General features: G+C 35.1%; 1 protein-coding gene across 1 annotated transcript in view; it reads left to right on the plus strand.

Annotated features, from left to right (window-relative positions):
- The window catches only part of LOC136038731 (alcohol dehydrogenase class-3-like), a 74,463-nt gene that overhangs the window by 32,409 nt on the left and 20,845 nt on the right, over positions 1 to 21,209 (plus strand). The window contains exons 8-9 of the mRNA XM_065722077.1: positions 6,442 to 6,580; positions 10,262 to 10,341. Coding sequence (XP_065578149.1) covers positions 6,442 to 6,580; positions 10,262 to 10,292 — 170 coding nt within the window. The 3' untranslated portion in view covers positions 10,293 to 10,341. The remainder of the gene's footprint in view (positions 1 to 6,441; positions 6,581 to 10,261; positions 10,342 to 21,209) is intronic.

Genomic DNA, 21,209 nt, shown 5'->3' on the forward strand with positions numbered 1-21,209 from the left:
CTGTACCCGCCGGTATTCAGTTACCCGTAAATTGTGGGGAATAGGTGAGGGGGTCCTTACGCTTCTTTTGTTCCTGGGTGATTTCAGTAACTTGAGTATTCATTCAGCGCTCGGCGCGTGCACTTGAAATAGACATTTTTGGATTATTATTAACCTGTCCTACAGGTAGCGACTTGTGCTTTCTAGTGAACTCTCTCCGGTCAACGATCTTTTGATTACCTCTGTCGTCACGTTTTGTAGCCCTGCTCTTATGCTACTGAACTGGATTCATTTCATGGGATGCAGCCAAATAGATTAGTACATAACGCTATGCTAAATTTTGTCGTGCGGGCGAAATCAAAAGGAAATGCAAATGCCGATATTATCAAAACTGGTTGCGATTTTTTCGCTGATGATTTAATGAGCGAAGCGAAGAAAACGATTTGGTCTGAGGCGAATTATGCTACTCGACCAACCGAAAGGCTGAAAGTTGTTGATACATTTGCAGACATTTTGAAAGTTCTTGACTACTGTGATAAGAATTCAGTGGCCCTGCCGAGGTTCGTTATATACGAACCAGACGAAGTTCCTACTATTCCTGGCGAGGCAAGCGCTACGTTAACCCGTAAGGTAAATGATTTATGTCTAGAATTTAAGAACTTTGTGTCAACGGCTAAAGTACAGAGCCTCTGCTGCCCTTCGGCGAGTAGTGTCCCAGGCCCCGCCAATCCTGTAACAGTTAATCCCCAGCCATCCTATGCCGTTGTTCTTAAAATGCCCAAGTCTCTCGGTAATCCCGATGCTCGCAAGCAGTTTTTGGATAGCGTCTGCCCCAACTCAGCCGAAATAAATGAGCAAAGAAAGGTGAGGCAGTACTGGAAACTGTTTGTCAAGTCCAAATCTTCTGCTGAAAAGATCGTTGAGAAAATGAAAGTTAGTAAGCCTGAGGTCTCTGCCATGCTCAAAGAGAAAATGTTTATTGCTTTTTGAAATAGGTTCCACCTAGTATGACCCATACTGATATAGAATCCCTTGTTCCAAGTGCATTAAAAGCAATAGAAATCGGTAGCTTTGAGCGCTCCAAAGTGTTCAAGCTGTATTTCGGGACCAGTAAGGATCTCGAAAACTTTCTTGCAGTCTGAGTTCTAATCAGTCCTGAGAAGCTGCCTGCTGAAGAAATCAAATTTCTCCCAAAAAGATGTTATTCATGCCATAGAGTTGGTCACTTAGCGGCTAATTGCGTATTGACGCCTATATGTAGTCGTTGTGATGCTTCTGATCACACATCCACGAAGGACAATATGTGCACTAAAGATATGTTCTGCATCTTATGCAAAAAGAAAGGCCACACATGCTACAACATAAGATGTCCGGCTAATAAAACGATAATCACTACGAATTCCCTACCAAAATGAATTTAGAACCCGCCTGTGCTAAGCATGCAGTTGCAACGTGGAATTTTAATGGAAATCTCCTTAACCGGTCTGTTTTTATCAAGGACCTTCTTTCAAGATATGATATTGTGTGTTTGCAGGAACATTTTGCAACCTCTCTCAGCCTTACCTTATTGAACCTGTCACCAAACCATCAGGTTTTTACGGTCGCAGCCAAACGCTCTCGCCCTCATGGCCGGTCATGTGGCGGCCTTGCGACTTACGTTAGATCCTCTCCTTCCACTTCTGTGTTTGACTCGGCATTAGACTTTCTCGCTGTCAAAATCCAAGATATGGTTATCGTGAACGTGTACCTCCCTTCGGACTATCGTGGTGATCGATCAGATAGACTGTTTGCCATAAGTATTGCAAGGCTATCGAAGTGTATTGATAAAATAAAAAATTATTGACTTTCGTGTCTGATAACAGGTAAATTTAACTGTGATCTTGAAAACCTGAGCGGCAACAACAAGTTCAGATTTAACCGCCATTTGCTAGTTAGCCTTTTCAATGCAATAGCTCTCCCTCACATTTTTTACATTTCACCCTTTTGGAAACTGTTAACTATAACTGACCAAACAAAAATACGCTGAATCTTCTTCCGTTTTGCAAAATATTTACTCCACCTTCCACCCTGGCAAAGCAACTCAGAAATCATCCGTTAGTTTAAAATTTCTGATCCGAACATTGCAGTAGCTAGAGTAATAGCTAGACACAATAAAAAAGTCAATATGACTGCCCAGAAATGGTATTCTGTATTATTTCAGTAGTCTCTGTCTCTTTTTTGTTCTGCCTTTTTTTCGTTTATTGCTCCATCTTTTTCTTTTTTTGTATGACGGTTTTTCCAATAAATAATAATAATAATAACTGTAAAATATTGCACTGGCATGTTAATAAATTAAGAGGGAGTAGTCAATCTGGACTTGTCCCAGTTAAAGATAGGAACTGGGCAACAATTAGTGACAAGGAAAGAGTTAAAGAGAGATGGGTAGAATATTTTGAGAATGTGCTATGCTAGTTGCAGGAAAAGATATCGAGGAAAATGTTTGTAATGCTTTGAATGTGAAGGAAGATTTGTTTTGTGAGAAAGAATTAGCGACAGTACTATAAGGACTAAAAAATAATAAGGCTCCAGGTGCTGATAGTGCGGTAAATTGGTTTCTAAAATATAGCGGTTCTGGAGTTAGAAATAAGTTACTGAAGATTATGAATATGATTTTTGAAGAAGGGGAAGTACCTAACAATTTTACGAAAAATAATTACACCCCTGTATAAGCAAGATCATAAGAGTGTGTGTGGTAATTACTGAGGCATTAGACTTGCCTCTGTAGGTAGCAAATTACCTAGTAATATGATACTTTTTAGACTGAAAAATGCTGTAGACAAAGTTTTAAGAGAAAAACAGTGCGGCTTTAGAAAAAAACAGAGGATGTGTCGACCAAATTTTCAATCTTAGGTTATTAATTGAGAAGTACCTGAGTTATCAAACACCTTTGGTCCTTAGTTTTATAGATTATGAGCAAGCGTTCGATTATGTTGATAGAAGAGCTTTAGCTAAGGTTTTATCCTTGTATGTCATACCAGACAAACACATTAAAGTGATTAGTGCTATGTACAAGAATAACACTGCTGTGGTTAAGGTAGGAAATGAGGTTAGCTACTGGTTATGTATTAAATCGAGAATTAAGCAGGGTTGTAGTCTATCCCCCTTTATGTGGATCATTTTTATGGATTTTGTCTTCTCAAACACAGGAAAGGCAACGGGAGACCACGGAATCAAATGGGGAGGAAAAACTCTCCTGGACGTAGATTATGCTGATTAAGCATCCTAGATGAAAGTTTGAGAAAAATGAATGAACTTTTAGAGGTTTTGCTAGTTTAGGGTGCTAGACTAGGTTTGAAAATAAATGCTAAGAAGACTAAGACACTAAGGCTAGGACTAAAAGAAGATGAAAAGGTGACGTTGAGTAACGAAAAGATTGATCAGGTGGACAGCTTCACTTACCTTGGTAGTGTTATTAGTAAAGACGGTGGGAGAATTGAAGATGTTAAAACTGGAATAGCCAATGCTCAGGGTGTTTTTTTGACGGTTAAAAAAAAAGTGTGGAAGAATTGGAAGATAAGTTTGCAAACCAAAATTATAATATTGGAAGCTAAAGCGATGACAGTGGTCAAGTATGGCTCTGAAGCATGGGCGCTCCGAAAAGCGAATGAAGATTTGCTAGGTGTTTTTCAGAGAAATTGCCTAACGATTATTATGAGACCCAGCTGACTGACCGTATTTCTAATAGCAGGCCGAGCGAAAAGTATGGTTCGATCTCGCTTGCTAGGGCTATAATGAGAGAAAGGTTAAGATGGCTCTGCGGATGATGACAGATTGCCAAAGATTGTCCTCTTCCGACAACCGTCTAGGGCTAAATGGAAAGCAGGTCGTCCATGTTGAAGGATGTCATAAAGGAAAATTGAAAGAAAACGGGAACTCCTTGGGAGAGTTTAAAGAGTGGAGCTTTGAATAAATTTGGATGGGGGAGGAGCGTGCATAGCTGTGTTGGCCTCAGGTGGCTTGGCGCTGTGGTGAGTTGTTAGTAGTATATATATATATATATATATATATATATATATATATATATATATATATATATATGTATATATATCATGAAAAGAGAAATCACCAATGCAACAGCACAAACACATAAAAAAAAAAGAGAGACAGAAGGAGAAAAGGAAGACTGTTTTCCTAAATTAGTGATTAATATAGACCAGCACTTGAATGAGCACAGCATTGGTGAAATCACCAATGCAACAGCACAAACACATAAAAAAAAAAGAGAGACAGAAGGAGAAAAGGAAGACTTTTCCTAAATTAGTGATTAATATAGACCAGCACTTGAATGAGGCCTTAACCCTACTCATCCATACAATCACATAGGTCAAACAGCATAGCCAAACACAATCAACCATAAAGAATAATCCATGGACAGGCAGTCATGTCGTCAATAAGTATAAGTCGTCATATACCAAACAATAGAAAAAATAATAAAGACAAATAATTCAGAGGCAACAACCCAACACAAGGGCTCATCAGGAGAATACACTGGCCTATAGGGTTTCGCCACTTTAAATTCTCTACCCAGCCAAGTGTTGTGGCTACCACAGAATATCCATGGCATCCCCGTGTCAGGTATCACCCCCAAAATACATGCCTATGAAAAAAAACCCAGCAAATGTAAAACAACCAAGTAACACCAAAACAAGCTTATCCTGTTAATATATCCCTCTTTTTAGCAACAATAGGTAAACTAAATATGATAAAATTTACCAAATCACAAGTATTAACACATTGAAAAAAAAAAATAATAATGAACTAAACAATTATAGAATTCATCTTTACCATGTGGCTATTTTTTTAAAAATTCCGCTCTATTTGAAACACAATTCAAAATAAATGGCGCTGCATCATCATTTGTCGAACCTCCGAAATTAGTTGAAAACTTCTTTAAGTATTTCCAGATAATTCTTTCGATATTTATTTAAAAGTTCGTTATAATGAAAACTAAATTTTTTAAATTGCCAAGTTAATTTATTTGCAGAAAAACCTCTTGACATCAATTTTTGGCTTAAGATTTTACATATATTTTTAAAATCAATATAATTACTACAAATCCTTGCATAATGAAGTAACTTTGAGAAAAAAGCAGAATATGTGATATTTGAGTGTATATTACTTTCAGGGAATGGGAAACTAATCACTTCAAAATCAAAATCATCCGTTTTATTATACATTTTAAAACTTAATTTATTATTATCACAAATAATGTATATATATGTGTGTGTGTTACCTTCTAAAACTTGATTACGATGGTTATATATATATATATATATATATATATATATATATATATATATATATATATATATATATATATATATATATATATATATATATATATATATATATATATATATATATATATATATTATATATATTACGATGGTTATATATATATATGTGTGTGTGTTACCTTCTAAAACTTGATTACGACGGTTACTATCAAAACCTACCTTAATATCAGAAGTTGTTTCTCATCAATCCCTGTAATAAATGCTAATACTATCGGCGTATCAAGCAGTATTAATTATATAGTAATTATAATTGCTATTATCTATATATATATAAAAATAAGTTGTTTGTCCGTGTGTCTGTCGACTGACGTCTTATTTGTGTGTCGACTGACGTCATGTTTGTCGACTGACGAAATTACAGACCGGGACATCGGGACACAAATGACGACTGGGACACCGGGACATAGGGAATATAAATGACGACCGGGACACTCAAAGAGAAAGCGACCGGGACACAAGGAATGTTCGATTAGCAATCACCATCGACAAAGCACCGGGACACAAATGACGACCGGGACACAGGGAATATAAATGACAACCAGGACACTCACAGAGAAATTACAGACCGGGACACCGGAACACAAATGACGACCGGGACACAGGGAATATAAATGACGATCGCGACAATCAAAGAGAAATTACAGACTGGGACACCGGGACACAAATGACGACCGGGACACAGGGAAACAACAACAACGGGGACGCCGGGGGCACAGGGGGATATATAAATGACGACGGGGACACAGGGAATGTTTGATTAGCAATCACCATCAACAAAGCTCAAGGGCAATCATTAGAATAATGAGGTATAAATCTGAATACAGATTGTTTTTCCCATGGACAGTTATATGTTGCATGTTCAAGAGTCGGTAAACCTGACAATCTATTTATATGCACAGACAATGGGACAGCCAAGATTGTTGAATATTCGCAAGTTTTACGTAGTTAAAAATATATATATATATATATATATATATATATATATATATATATATATATATATCTATATTCACAGGTGGGACACAGGGACACAACTACAATGGCGCGTAACGACTTACGCGCGCGGGGTGGGCTTTTGGGGCGCGAAGTGCCCATACACTTTTAAGAATTTTTTTGTTTATTCCAGGTTGGAAAAGTCGAGACAGCGTTCCAAAGCTTGTCGAAGATTATATGAGCAAAAAGTTGATGGTGGATGAGTTTGTTACATTCGAGATGCCATTGGAAAAAATCAATGAGGCTTTTCACGTTATGCACGAAGGAAGAAGGTAGCTATTTCAGATAAAAATATTAAAACCAAGTGAAATGTAGAGGGGGAAACGTGTCATAACCCAGATAAGAAGCTAAAAACACAATGTCACATCAAGGCCTTCGTGCAAATGAGATTTGTCGCGAAACCGTAATTTTTTGTGGCATCTAGTGAATTTCTTTTTATTCTTTTTATTCTGTGTATCATTGATACATCGACACTTTTTTGCGTCATTGACACATTTAGACATTTTTATGTAGCTGACAAAAAACTGCTCACGATGAAAAATTAGATTGGTATGAAATAAGAGCTACTGGAAGTATACAGGATTTAACATGTTAAAGTAGAGAGGGGATGGGCATCCCATAGAAGGCATTGAATGGTGCAACAAGAACTTTGGTCATAGCTTTTATGACCATATAAATAAAATATAAATGAAATCTAATGAATTAGGAGAATTTGAAGCAGATGCGATGCATGAATATACCAATTAATTTATTTTTCTTCTGGCAATTGGGTAAAAGAAAAGAAACTTCTAACCCAGGCACATCTGTTATTGGGGAGTGGGGATTAAGGGAATCTCCCTTCCCAAAGATACTTAAAGGAATCCCTCGGGGAAAATTTATAAATATTGGCCAAAAATACACATGTGAGGAATTTTTCTACCTCCCAACTATAGGATATTGTATATATTTTTCCAAACCTAAAAGTGGCAGCTGGTGTTCATGACCGATACTTTTCAAATAAATGTACAACATTACGGAACATGCCGGAAAAAAAAACGAACAAAACGTCCTTGTAGGTTCTCTCTTTTAATTATTGTTTTTTTATTACTATTTTATATTGTTTAATTACTATTATTACGTTTTTATTACTGTTACAGGTTTTGTCCATTTCTTGTCTATGTTCGCTCGTCCTCCCTTCTTTTTACGTTTTTAATACACATAAAATTTATATATATATATATATATATATATATATATATATATATATATATATATATATATATGTATATATATATATATATATATATATATATATATATATATATATATATATATATATATATATATACATATATATCTACAATATAAAGCTATGGTGTTTTTAGTAAAGATTTGTGATTTTTCTTTTTTTTCTATTTTTGTCACACTTATTTCCTCAAGCATGCAGGAAAATAATAATTTAAGAAATATTTTCTTAGACCACCCTGCCTTTCAATTTTTCCATAAACAAAAATATACTTCTGCTGCTACTACTAACAACTCATTGCAGCTATTGCGCTATATAAAGCTATGACGTGTTTTAGTAAAGATTTGGGAAGCTTTTCGTCTATTTTTTCATATTTTTTTTCCCTCAAGTATCTAGGAAAATAATAGTTTAAAAATATTTTCTTAGACCATACTGCCTTTGTATTTCTCCGTAAACGAAAATATACTTCTGCTGCTTCTACTAACAACACATTGCAATACCAAGCCGCGCGAGGCCAATACAATTGGGAATGCTTCTCCACTCCAATCTATTCAAAGCTGCACTTTCCCTTAAGTCCCAACGCCTATTCAATTTTTTCTTGTGACCCATTCGTACTCCATTCGAGAATGACCAGTATTTTCTTCTCTAGATGGATGAACAAAAAGTACGATCTTCGGCAATCTGTCATACTTCATCCATAAAACGTGGATCAGACATCTTTACCATTCTGTCGTTATAGAGTTAGAAAGTGGGAGATCGAACCACAATTTTCTTTACAGATTACTCTTTGATATACAGTCAGTCAAATAAATAACTAAAACAATCTTTAGACAACTCCTTTTGAAAATATTTAGCGTATCTTCTTCAGCCATTTGAGGTGCCCGCTCTTTAGAGACATGTATGGCCATTGTCATTATCGTAGCTTCCAATATTCTAAAATTAGTTCGCATACTTGTCTTCTTATTCTTCTAATCTTTTTCAATTGAAAAAAAACACTCCGCGGCTTTGCTGATGTATTTTTTACGTCGTCACTGTATCTTTACTAGTAATGCTAACCAGATAAGTAAAGCTATCTTCTTGATCTATTTCTAGTTACTTAACGTCTGACCGTTCACTTTATTTATTCCCAATCTAAGTGATTTAGTCTCCTAATGTTATTTTCAAACACATCTTTTATCAGGACTCACAAAATTTTCAAAAATTAGTTCATTTTGCTAAAAAAAAAAAAAAAAAAAGGGTTTATTAAGGACCCTCAAATAGTCCGCATAACCTAAGTCTAGTAGAGTGTTACCTTCCTACTTGATACCATATTCTTTCACGGCCTTTTCCGTGTTATTTAGTACAAAGTGGAATAAAATACTCCATATTAACAGAACGTGTCACAAACCTGCTTAATTCCTGATATCCCATAACCGAACCAACTAGTTAGTTCACTTCTTAACGTAGGTGCTGCTATGCTGTTCTCGCACAAAGATCGTGCATATTGTGTCTACCGTATGATATCGCCGGTGACCTGCCAACTCTGTATTTGGACTTTTTTTTTAGAGAAGTAAAATGAATTTTTTGAACAAAATGTAAACACTCAAGGTATATGGTTTCTTGAGCTAGGTAGGATATTTTGACTATGATGGTTGTCATAGCAATTATTTAACCAACGCGTATTTGTCGAAGCTGTGTACTGAAATACATTACTGACTTTCTGAGAGATTTTTTGCTTTTCACCTGGAAATTGATTCTTGCCAGCAGTGAATGATCTTGCTCATCTTTTTTGGTTTATAGACTTCATCGATGTGGCTTTTGAACGCCTTGATTTTACTTGATAATTAGCGACATTTCTCTATGTACATAGTAATTAGTTTGGGTCTTTTTTATGTTATGGCGCATTACAAGAATCCCCATGGGCAATCCGAAAGATTAGTGAAAGTGCTAAGACTTATGACCCCTAGGCTTTGCTGGTAAGTTCTAGGATGGACAAAAAAGCACGGCAGGAAAAGTCCGGAAAAAAATAATTAATAGTTTCATATTAAGATTATTAGTGAATTTATTATTTGTTACATTATTAATATAAAGATTAGTAAAAGTGCTAAGACTTATGACCCCTAGGGTTTGCTGGTAAGTTCTAGGATGGACAAAGAAGCACTGCAGTAAAAGTCCGGAAAAAAAACAATTAATAGCTTCATATTGGATCATTGTGATATCAGCCAACATTTATGTTAATTTTCACTCAATTTTGGAGAGTATAGTTGAGTAGGTAGCCACGTGGAATGGCTGGGTGTGCCACCAAACGGATTGCTCATTTTGATCAAGTCTACATAGGGTATCAGCATTTACTGTAATGTTCTATTAAATTTCCAAGACAAAGTCATTTACTAGCACTTTCTGAACCTTAACCATTTTGTTCTGGCCAGGCCTAGAATTCACAAAACTTTAAGCTTTTCGATAGTTTTTTTGGCCAAACTAATTATCAGACATTAGCTGAAAATGGTGTTGAAGTTCAGTTGAAGCTGTAGTTTTTCAGGCTCTAATTCTTTAATTAAGTAATATTTTGATCAATGTCAAAAAGAGCCTGATGATGGCAGGGTAAAGGATTGGTCGAAGTATTGTTTAATTGAACAACTATTCCCTGGAAACACACTCCTACAGGTGAGCTTAGATACGTTTTAATTGTATTTTTAGAGTTTAAATGAACCTGTTTTCCTTATGAACTGAACGTTGGTTTTACTTTTAGCCTTCGAACCGTAATCAAAATGGAAAAGTGACAACTTCACTGAAAAATTTAAATGTCCTTTCTGCTTGAAACATTGCAAGGTAAGAGTCAAATGCTTTAGCCTTCTTCTGTCGTACATACAGTGTATTTTTCTTACCATTAGGTTTGTTTCGAAAACTATTGTAGTATTGAAGCAACAAGAGGGACTCGTCGTAACCACTACTACTACTAACAGTTCACTGCAGCCTCAAGCCGCCTGAGGCCAAGACCGCTATTCACGGTTTCACGCTCCTCCTCCATTCTAATCTATTCAAAGCCTCCCTCTTTACACCCTCCCAAGAAGTTCTCATTTCAACTCATTTCCCTAAAATCTTTCTTTGCAACATCCTCCCATCCCGTGCAGGGACGTCTTGCTTTTCGTTTGGCCCGAGACGGAAAGGAACTTGCTCGGAAAGGGAGTCTCATTGTGGAGCACCAATGTGTCATGTAAGTAAGTAGTGTTGCAGAAAAAGTAATGACTTAAAGCTGTTCTTTTGTTTTTCAATAAAATTAATGAAATATGCGACAATGTGAAGAATAACGACGATCCAGAATAAAATATAAGAAGTTATTTGTGTCTGTTCAGTCTGTTCTAGTCGTTATTCGTTTACTAAGCTAGGCTGAAAAATCATTTAAATAGTATTAGTATAAGACGTTGTATCAGCGAACAAAGAATTAACATTTTCAAACCACCTCTCCCCCCTCTCCAGCTACTCTTCATTCTCGCCTGAAACTGATTATATTTTATACAACCCTTCAGGCCTTTAAATTTCTTCATTGGCACGGAAAATCAACGAATTCAGCTAGTCAGTGTAATGACTATCATAAAGAACAGTTTGCCTGATAAAGAATTGCGTTGCGGGTAGCAAAACAATGTGCTTTTCTTCTTCCTTTTTTATGCCATCGGTTTCAGTCTATGGCAAGGAAGTGGAAAGGGTCTATTTTTTGGGGTTTTCCCAGAGAGTTTGAACCTCTTGCCAGACTGGTCTATGTGGCATTGTATCGTGGAAAGATATGCACAATTCTTGCGTGGAACCAAGAAGGATGCATTTCATTTGTCCTTGAGCTAGAGCATACAGTGTGTCAGCTGAATGGGGTTCTGTATTCTATATCAGAGAGGACAATTTGGAGTTTTTTCTGCCAAGCTATAGTTTCTTAGAACTCTCTTTCTGCTTTCGAGTGAAAATTTCTATTCTAACGAAATTTAATAGTTCTCCCATTACTAAAGAAATTAGATATTATTATTTGCTTTTTTCTTGGGAGCAATATTAGAAAGTTGACCTCGTTGGGAAAATCAACTTTTCAACTAAGAAAGGTGGATTTTTTTAAGCGTAATTAACATCCTTTGAAGAATTGACAAAATTGTGATATATCATTTTATTTATATATATATATATATATATATATATATATATATATATATATATATATATATATATATATATATATATATATATATATATGTGTGTGTGTGTATATGTATATATATATATATATATGTATATATGTATGTATATATATATATATATATATATATATATATATATATATATATATATATATATAATCTTTTTTATTGTTGATAAGGTGCAACATATGAGAACTTTTGAGGGGCCAACATCTTTTGCGCTACACAACAGCTGGAAGTATCCACCTAATTCCTATGTAAATCCCATGCTCACTCTTATCACCTTATGTATAAAAGGGTTTGATTAAAACTTTCTTAAAGCCATCAGGTACTTCTCCTTTTCAAAAATCATGGTGATAATCTCGAGTAATTTATTCTAACATCGTAACCACCAAATTTTAAAATTGATTTATCAAGCTATCAACACCTCTGGCCTTATTATTTTTCAATCTTGTTAGTGCTGTCTCTAATCCCTTCTCAAAAAACAAATTTGTCCTCCAAATCTTCGATTTTTTTATTCTTTTCTGTATCACAATTTATCACGGTTTAACACATTCTCAAAATGTTGTGTCCATTTTTTTAAGGCTTTCGTAAATGTTAATTGATTCTTCAGTTTGATATCTAAAAGGGTATATCTTTGCACCCAATTAACCATATTATTGTATATTTCAATACGTTCTTTTTTTATCCTTGGGGGAAGGAATTCCTCTGGCTCATATTCGGAAGAGGGGGATTCTGCTCTTGCGTATAAATATAGAAAGGGTACATGTTATCGAAAGCTATGTATTTTTCCTATGAATGATCCGTTTTATTACTTTTTACGCCGAATCCGCAGGGTTGCGTCTGATTGGGTATTTATTGTTGGGTCTATGATTCCGAAAGGGCTACTTTTTTTTGCTGCAATAAATTTAACCCATCGACCACTTTATTTTGTTACGTGTAAATTGTGTCGCCAAAGGGACAAATTGTCTTGTTAATTGGTCATTTTGCCGTTTCCTGTTTTTGTTTGATGTTCGGTTGTGATATTTAATATTAAACAGTTTCATATATTTAGCATACAGATGTCTCTGAAAATCAAAGAGTACGCTGGTGCACAAAGCCCATTTTATTTAAAATGAAACATATTCTTTCCGTACTGAAGTAATTTTATCAGCAAAAAGCGTTTCTGTTGTAAAATGTATTGACAATCTGTAATCCTTTTCAATGAAAAAGGCAAAATACAAGTTCAGTATCAGTTTTCAGACGCTCAAAAGAAAGGAAAGGTCAGTCGTTTCAATAGTTGTCTAAAATTTAGATTTATCCTTTTGACAGTAAACTACGACTCTTTGGGAACCCGATAAAATCTATAAAGATTATAGTTGCTTGCTGACGTATGTAGTTTCATTTTAAAGAATCAGTGTATAAATAGTGCATAATTTATTTTTTGTTTTTTTGTAAATCTATACTAAAATATACTTGAGAAGAACTTCAATATTCAAACACAGGGCCGTCGCTGAATTTAAGAATATACAGAGATTCACTACCCATTCAAAAAAAAAAAAATCCCGCGGGTTTGAGAAATATTCCAAGATATTAAATAGTAATGATATGCATACGTAACATACTTTTTAAGGGTGCTGTCTAATGTACGTAACTTTGCATAGACTCCGGTTCCGTACAGAAATTCCAAGATATTCTGAAAAACTCCTAGGAGTGGCAGTCCTGCTCAAGAAGACATAAAGTCTAATAAATGTTCTCATCATATGATTTGTAAAATATAAGAACAACAAGTGACGTTTTAGCTCCATTTCTATGAATTGTTTTCTAATGGATCAATCGATTTGACATTCAAATCCAGGAGAAATACATGGATGGCAGTTGGCGTAGTGTGGCTGGTTTGTTGAATTTGTCTGGTAACTGGGACAAAATTCGTTTCTAAGATGTTTCTTTTTTTCAACAGAAAGTTTTCTCTGCTTCGAGATAGAAAAGGATAGCTTTTCCTTGTTTGTGCAATCCGTTAGAAATAATGGGGAAGCTTTATTAGAAAAATAGGATATTTTTTGGTTTTCCCCTGTTTCTCGATTAAAAGAAAGGAAGAGAAGTTTATACTTACAAATGGTGTTGTTAGACTTGAATTGAAAAATTTATACCCTCTTTTCAATAGGCTGTGTGAGGCAAGATTTCTGCCTGAAAGTGTAACATGCGTAGGGCAGGGTTGCAGTGATTCTTCCTGGGTAGGGCATGGGGGTTGGTAATTGGAAAAACTTTTCGTCGGAAATGCGATTTTCTCGAAAATTGAAAAATGTCTCATTTTTAACTTGTTGGTGATCTTTGAGCAGGAGAGGGAGTTAATCCCTGTCCCTTCTTGATGTCAATTGATGTCAGGTATTAAACTTAGTACGTTTCAGTCTTAGATCTCTTCAGAGCGAACTAAAATAATAAATATGTTGTCCCAGCTTTATCATTAATTCCGAATTATAAAGGTGATTTATTAGGAAAGAAATATACCAATATATTATGTGTTGGTTTCTCTCTCATTGCTGTAGAAAAAACCAAGAACAATAAAAAGATACATATTGCCAAAATTTTAGTGTTGCCATAGAAGTAGAAGGTAAAGTCGCAAGAACCTCTTGTTACGGCTCTTTCGATAATCTAACCCAAAATTATGAATCGGTCAGTTGTCTCCGTTGGCAGCGACCATAAAACATATTTGTTTGTATATGCCAGAACATGTTTTGAATTATTTAGCTGAATTGTAAAAGAGCAAAAAAGAGAACTTGTTCCCTCAATATTTTTTTCTGTAAGCGAAATAAATAAAAGAAATATATAGGAATACATTTAGCCACACTTGGACGAGTGAGGTGACCTCCTCAAGTTCGGTTCAAAGGACCGCACGTTTTCGGGAAAATGCGTTAAAATCCGGATGATTAAACCTAGAAGCATTAGGCAAAGTATTCTAGTTTTTAGTTTGGCCAGATGCTTACCACGGACTGGAGCCTTTTTCATGGTGTTAAGGGAAGCACAATCATTTTGTAGTGTTTCTACCAATAGTTACGTGCATAAAATTGCCGAGGATTTGGAAGATGCAGCTAGACGGCATAATAGTAAAATTGTACTGGCAGGTAATAAACTGAGAGGGAGTAGTCAATATGGACTTGTCCAAGTTAAAGATAGTAACGGGGCCACAATTAGAAATAAGGAGAGAGTTAAAGAGATATGGGCTGAACATTTTCAGAATGTGCTAAACCGAGACAGAGTTACTGGAAAAGATGCAAAGAAAAATGAGTGACTCCTCTGATGTGTAGGAAGATTTATTTTGTGAGGAAGAATTAGTGGCAGTACTAAAAGGATTAAAAAATAATAAGACCCCCAAGTGCTGATAGTGTGGTAAATGCATTTCATAGATATGATGGCTATGAGGTTAGAAATAAGTTACTGAAGATTATAAATATGATTTTTTTTAAGGAGAAGTACTTAGCGATTTTAGGAAAATCTTAATTAAACCTCTGCATAAAAAAAGTGATAAGAGTGAACGTGGTAATTATAGAGGCATTGGCCTGATATCTTTAGGTAAAAAATTCTTTAGTTTGATGATACTTTTTAGACTTAAAGAGGCTGTAGACAAAGTTTTAAGAGAAAAGCAGTGTAGTTTTAGGAAGAGTAGAGGATTTGCTGACCAAATATTGATTCTTAGCTTAGTAATTGATAAGTGCCTGAGTCATCGAACACCTTTAGTCCTCAGTTTTATAGATTAAGAGCAAGTGTTCGATTCAATTGATAGAAGAGCCCTAGCGAAGGTCTTATCCTTGTATGGTACGCCAGACAAATGTATTAAAGAATTTGTGCTATGTACGAGAATAACACTGCTGTGGCTAAGATAGGAAATGAGTTTAGTAGTTGGGTTCGTACTAAATCAGGAATTAAGCTGGGCTGTATTCTATCCCCATTTATATGGATCGTTTTGATGCTCGTTATCCTGAGGAGCACAGGAAAGGCATTCGGAGAACACGGAATCAAATTGGGAAGAAAAGATTTCTTGGACCTATAATTATGTTGATCATTTAAGCATCCTAGAGGAAAGTGTGAGCAAAATGAATGAACTCTCAGAGGTTTTCCAACCTCAGGGTGCTAAATTAGGTTTGAAAATTAATGTTAAGAAGACTAAGTCGCTTAGACTAAGAATAATTGAAGATGAAAAGATGACGCTGGGTAACAAAAAAAAATGATCAAGTGGACGGCTTCACTTGCATTGGTATTATTATTACTAAAGACGGTGGGTAACGAGAAGATGTTAAGAGTACAATAGACAGTTGCAAAAAGTTTGGAAGAATAGGAAGATAAGTCTGCGAACAAAGATTAGAATATTGGAAGCTGCCGTGAGGACAGTTTTCAAATATTATTCTGACGTGCGCTCCGAAAAACGGCGGAATATTTGCAAGATGTTTTCAAGAGAAATTATCTACAAATTGTCTGGGGTACCAGAATAACTGACCGTATTTCAAACTGTAGGCTGTACTGAAAGTTTATTTCGATCCCACTAGCTAGGGTTATAATGAGGGAAAGGTTGAGATGGCTAGGACACATTCCGCAGATGAAGGATGACAGATTGTCAAATTTTCATTTTCGGCCAACCGTCCAGGGCTAGACGGAAAGCAGGTCGTCCGCGGTTGGGGTGGGAGGATGTCATAAAGAAAGATCTAAGGGAAATGGGAACTTTCTGGGAAGGTGTAAAGAGGGAGGCTTTGAATAGGTTTGAATAGGCTCTGTGTTGGTCTCGGGTGGCTTGGTTCTGCGGTGAGTTGTTAGTACTAGTAGGAGCAATGGTTACAATTAGTTTCGCTATTTTTGGCGTTAATGAGTTGCAAATATTGGATACATCCTAAAGTGCTTGTTGGAACCAATTGCAAGCATTATTTTCTTATTGTGCTTCGAAGCTCAATAAAATGCAATCCGTCATTGTACAGATTGAAAATTCTTGGTTAATTAATCCATCAGGATAACGTAAACATATTTTTTTTTTAGCTTTAAAGGTACTTTTTTATTTTTTTTTTTTTAAGGAAAATAATTCTGTCGTATAAATCGCGTTGAATAGAGCACAATAATTACACTTATATTCCATTAGTTATTGTATTTAACTTTAAAAACGTCTATTAAACGCGGGGTAAAATCAAATGTAGTAAGGAGCGATCCGGCTCAATAGTAACCAAAACTCTAAAAAATGGAATTTTGATACCAATAGCTACATCAAAAGAATCGCATTTTAATGCTGGTTTTAAATATATAAGTTTCATCAAGTTTAGTCTTACCCATGAAAAGTTACGAGCCTAAGAAAATTTGCTTTGTTTTAGAAAATAGAGGGAAACACCCCCTAAAAGTCATAGAATCTTAACGAAAATCACACCATCAGATTCAGCGTATCAGAGAACCCTACTGTAGAAGTTTCGAGCTCCTATCTACAAAAATGTGGAATTTTGCATTTTTTGCCAGAAGGCAGATCACGGATGCGTGTTTATTTGTTTTTTACTGTTTTAAAAAGAAGAATTGAGAGAAAGAGTCAAACTTTAGCGTAAAGAGCGGGGCGTTGATGAGGAAGCAGCCTCTTTCATTAACGAAGTAATTTCTGTCCGTTTTAAGTTTTAATGTCGCTCCTTACTTTCAGTTAAAAAACTTGTTTTTTTTATTTAATCAGAAAAAGAGTCTATGTGCGTTCTTGGGTTTCAAATCCCGTGGTGCAGTTTCGAGAGGATTGTTTACTATTTAATATAAGTTCGCTGGGACCAAGAATTACTAGGACAAAAAATTCCAATTTCCCTTAGCTCAAAGATAATTTGACATAATTTTGTAATCTACAAACCTAAATAAGGCATGCTATTTGGCTAATCTTCTTTTTCTTTTTTTTTTTCACATGTCTCCTGATTAGCTTTAATTGACCAAAATTGAAATTCTAAATAGTTCTAGACAGAGGAGGCCTTTGCGGTTGGGCAGCTTGATGCTTCAACGAATTTGTTTGAAAAAAACTCAAGAGGGGGAAAAAATTTCGCAAAAAATCTACCTCTGTATAGTTGAAGGGTAATAGCACGCGTAGGAAAATGTCTGTGCTATATCTTTTTTTTAAATGATCTTTTGGTGAGATGCGTGTTCTTTGAAAACTAAAGAAATACAGTTTTGTTTATTCGGTAAGTCGATTGGAATTCGAAATTGGCACTCTAATATTTTAGACATGATATTTTTTTAAGTCATACGAATTTTAGAGCTTATCTGAAGTTATTTTGTAATTGTTAGCATTTATTTTTTTTCAAAAATCAACTTAAATCTCTTTTTGTATCTGAACTACACACTTTTTGTGCTACAGTTGTACTACACAGAAGTACAACTCTATTCTACGAATAAAAGAATTTGAATTTGAAATTTGCTTCAAGACAAAAGAAAAGTCGTAACCACTTTAACTGCTAATCAAAAACAATAGTAAAAACTGTTTTTTTTTTGTAGAACTTAAAACTAGTAAAACTTGATAATATGTTCCTTGGCCGTAGTTACTAAGCAAGATATAAAATCCTTTAATTCTGTACTGGCAAACGCAACTTAGCAGGGTTTAAAAAAAAATCTTATTCCGCGTGATATTTTTTGCTAAGGAGAAATTTATGGCAGACATTCAATTCGCACCGTTAGATACGAACTAAGGCTTAATATAAGCGTTTAAAGGGCTATTTATTGACAACCCTGATGCATATTTTTCAGTGGTAATCTTGAAGCTATGTTGTTTTTTCATCTCCTTTTAGATCAACTTACCAAAAATAATAATTCCAAGAGCATTTATGTTCAACAGTAAAAATACAAGATTATATGCAAATAAGTTTAGAATGTCATTAAAAAACCGAAGCAGGAGCTGCTTACTTCCTTTTTTTTTTGAAAATGTCCATTTAGCATGACCATCATAGTCAATCAGAAGTAATATACATGGACTAAAAGTGTTGGTATTTCATTATCATTGTGTTATTTTGAGATGGAGGCGAAATTAGTAGCTCTGTACCGTAGGACAGTATGCGGTAATTTGTTTGGGGGAGGAAGGGATAGTTTTCTAAGAATACAAACCAATCGGACCGTCGAGTAACGTGGGGGTGTCTGAGAACAGTCATAGAAATAAAGAGATATAGAAGAGGATCGTGCTGGAAGGTTCCCTCCCTGCATATACGCCTGCTTTGACTAAACTTGTGAAAGCTATTGTTAGTATACTAATTGATGCGAAAAAAGACTCAAAATAATTGTCGTGTCATTTTATTCAAAAAAGGGAGATAGAACAATTTTATGTAAAACAGTAGAAAATTATGCTAAAGTAAAGTCAATTCAGGTGATTTACATATACCTCAAGGCTTAGAGAATATCTAACTAAAGAGCAGGCTTTTGTCTAGGAAAAGTGTGTATGCGTGTGCATATGTGGCGGAGTGTGTCTGTATATATGCAGTTGTATGTGTATAGATTTGTGTTTTTGGCCTATGTACTGTGTTTTTATGCGTGCCCGTGTCTGTGGGCTTATGGTTATACGTGAGTGTCTTCACTTTACCCCCAGGCTGCTTCCCCATCTTGCTTTGCCACTCATGTAGCACCGCTTCAAAGTGTGATATCAAAATTTATTGAAGCATATATCACATTGACCCATCATTTTTCAGCCAAACATTTTCAAAGAAATTCAATTTTTCTTTCTCTTGTTACCAAGAGCAAAAACTTTGTAAGAGGAATAGAATTCTCTGAGGGATATTTTCTGGGAACCAAAATATGAAATTACGCACGTTTTCCAATTTGAACTTTTTCATTCCAAGCACTTGATACATCTTTCAAGGTCACTTGAGTACCATAGATGATATGAAGTGCACCCAGGAATTAATTGAAAAGCAAACACTAGAAATGTTGGGGCTTCAAAGGCTGTAACTTGCCGCTTGAATTTCTTTCGTGGACGATCGGCAAAATGGCTTTTCCAACGCTTCTATGTCCGTCAGAAAAATCATTACTCCGTCAGAATAATCCAATTAAGGTCTTTGGTCAAATGATGAAATTAAAATTTTTGATTCAACAGCATGGTTTTCAACTAGGTAATGAAGAAGCTTAGATGGGTAGGAAGGAGGAAAAGAAAAACGGTTAAGCTCTCAACGGTCCTAAATAATGTAAATTTGATTTAGGTTTTGATCTGGAATTCATTCCCTTGTGGAATTGTCTGCCATCAGTAGTCAAATCAACGGTCAAGTGTAGCTTCCTTTGGTTAAAATGGTTTAGGCCTGAATGTGTCATCAGGGTGAATTAAGAATAGTATCCTTTGGATAGCTTTGCTATACAGCCTTAAAGGGGAAAAAAGAGAATAGGACGGGCTTAAAATCAGCCGACATGGAACTATAAAAAATGACCTTTTGGGTGGGTATATTTCTTGAGAGGCAACAAACAGAAGCTGTAAATGGATTAGGATTGCAGTTGGGTGTTTGCTGGTGTTGCTGTTCCAAGTGAATTTTTCCATTTTTCTTTTCTTTCGGCAATTTCAAAAAATTTTCAGACTGAATCATCAACCACTTAAATTAATCAACTCAGTTAACTAATTAATCAACCATCAAATAAATTCTGATTAATTTGTAATAGTCTACCCTTTCATTTACCTTTTTACTTGGAATAATAATAAAAAGGGTTCTCCTTCGAAGTCTATTTGATATCATGTAAGAAATGATTTAGTCGTTCACAAGGTAGGTCATTTGGAAATAGCAAAAAAGGCCGACTCGCATCATCAATATTGCTAAAAATTCTACCTTGATTGTTAAGATGTCTTAAGTTCTAGGGGTAAGTCGTTAGTTTAAATAAAAAATAAATGCTCCCTGGGGAGATCTGTGGGGAGCCCTATTATCGTATCAATGAGTGTCTTATATATCACATAAAATAGTACTATATTTAAGATAAAAAGGAAAATATGGGGTATATTTCTACAAATTTCACGATTTACATAGCAAGTTTACATAACAAAGATTTGATGGTCACGGTATCACACGCTTTTAAAAACACAAAAATATCCAAAATGTTTATATTACTATTGAGCCAATAATTAATAGGCACTTTTAAAAACTGAATATCGATGCATCAAGCTCCCTTCTAGCTAAAATGACTAACAAATAAAAACTTAATTCTATTTAAAAATTTGTCCATTCTTTAAAAAAAGAAAGTTTTCAGTTAACTGAGATAGAACTAGTAAGAAAGAAATTGGTCTATATTTACTAAATATAATGTAAAACTACTCTTTTCATTTCTTTCCTTAAATAGTGACTCAATTATATTCTTTTTAAAGACAGTAGGAAAAGTCCCTTAAATACCCATTAATAAGTTTATAAACCTACTATAAAGTTGAGGCAAAATACATTTACCAACAGTTAAGAAAACCCCGAAGCGCTTGGGCTCATCTATTCTTGTTCAGTTCAAGGGCCTAAGAAGAAGACTAGCATCATTCTTCTGGCTCAAAAACTGATTACTAGATATGCATATCAGAAAAAATTTGAATTTTTACTCCTACTATGT

The sequence above is a fragment of the Artemia franciscana genome, chromosome 18 (assembly GCF_032884065.1).
Source record: "Artemia franciscana chromosome 18, ASM3288406v1, whole genome shotgun sequence".
NCBI lineage: Eukaryota > Metazoa > Arthropoda > Branchiopoda > Anostraca > Artemiidae > Artemia > Artemia franciscana.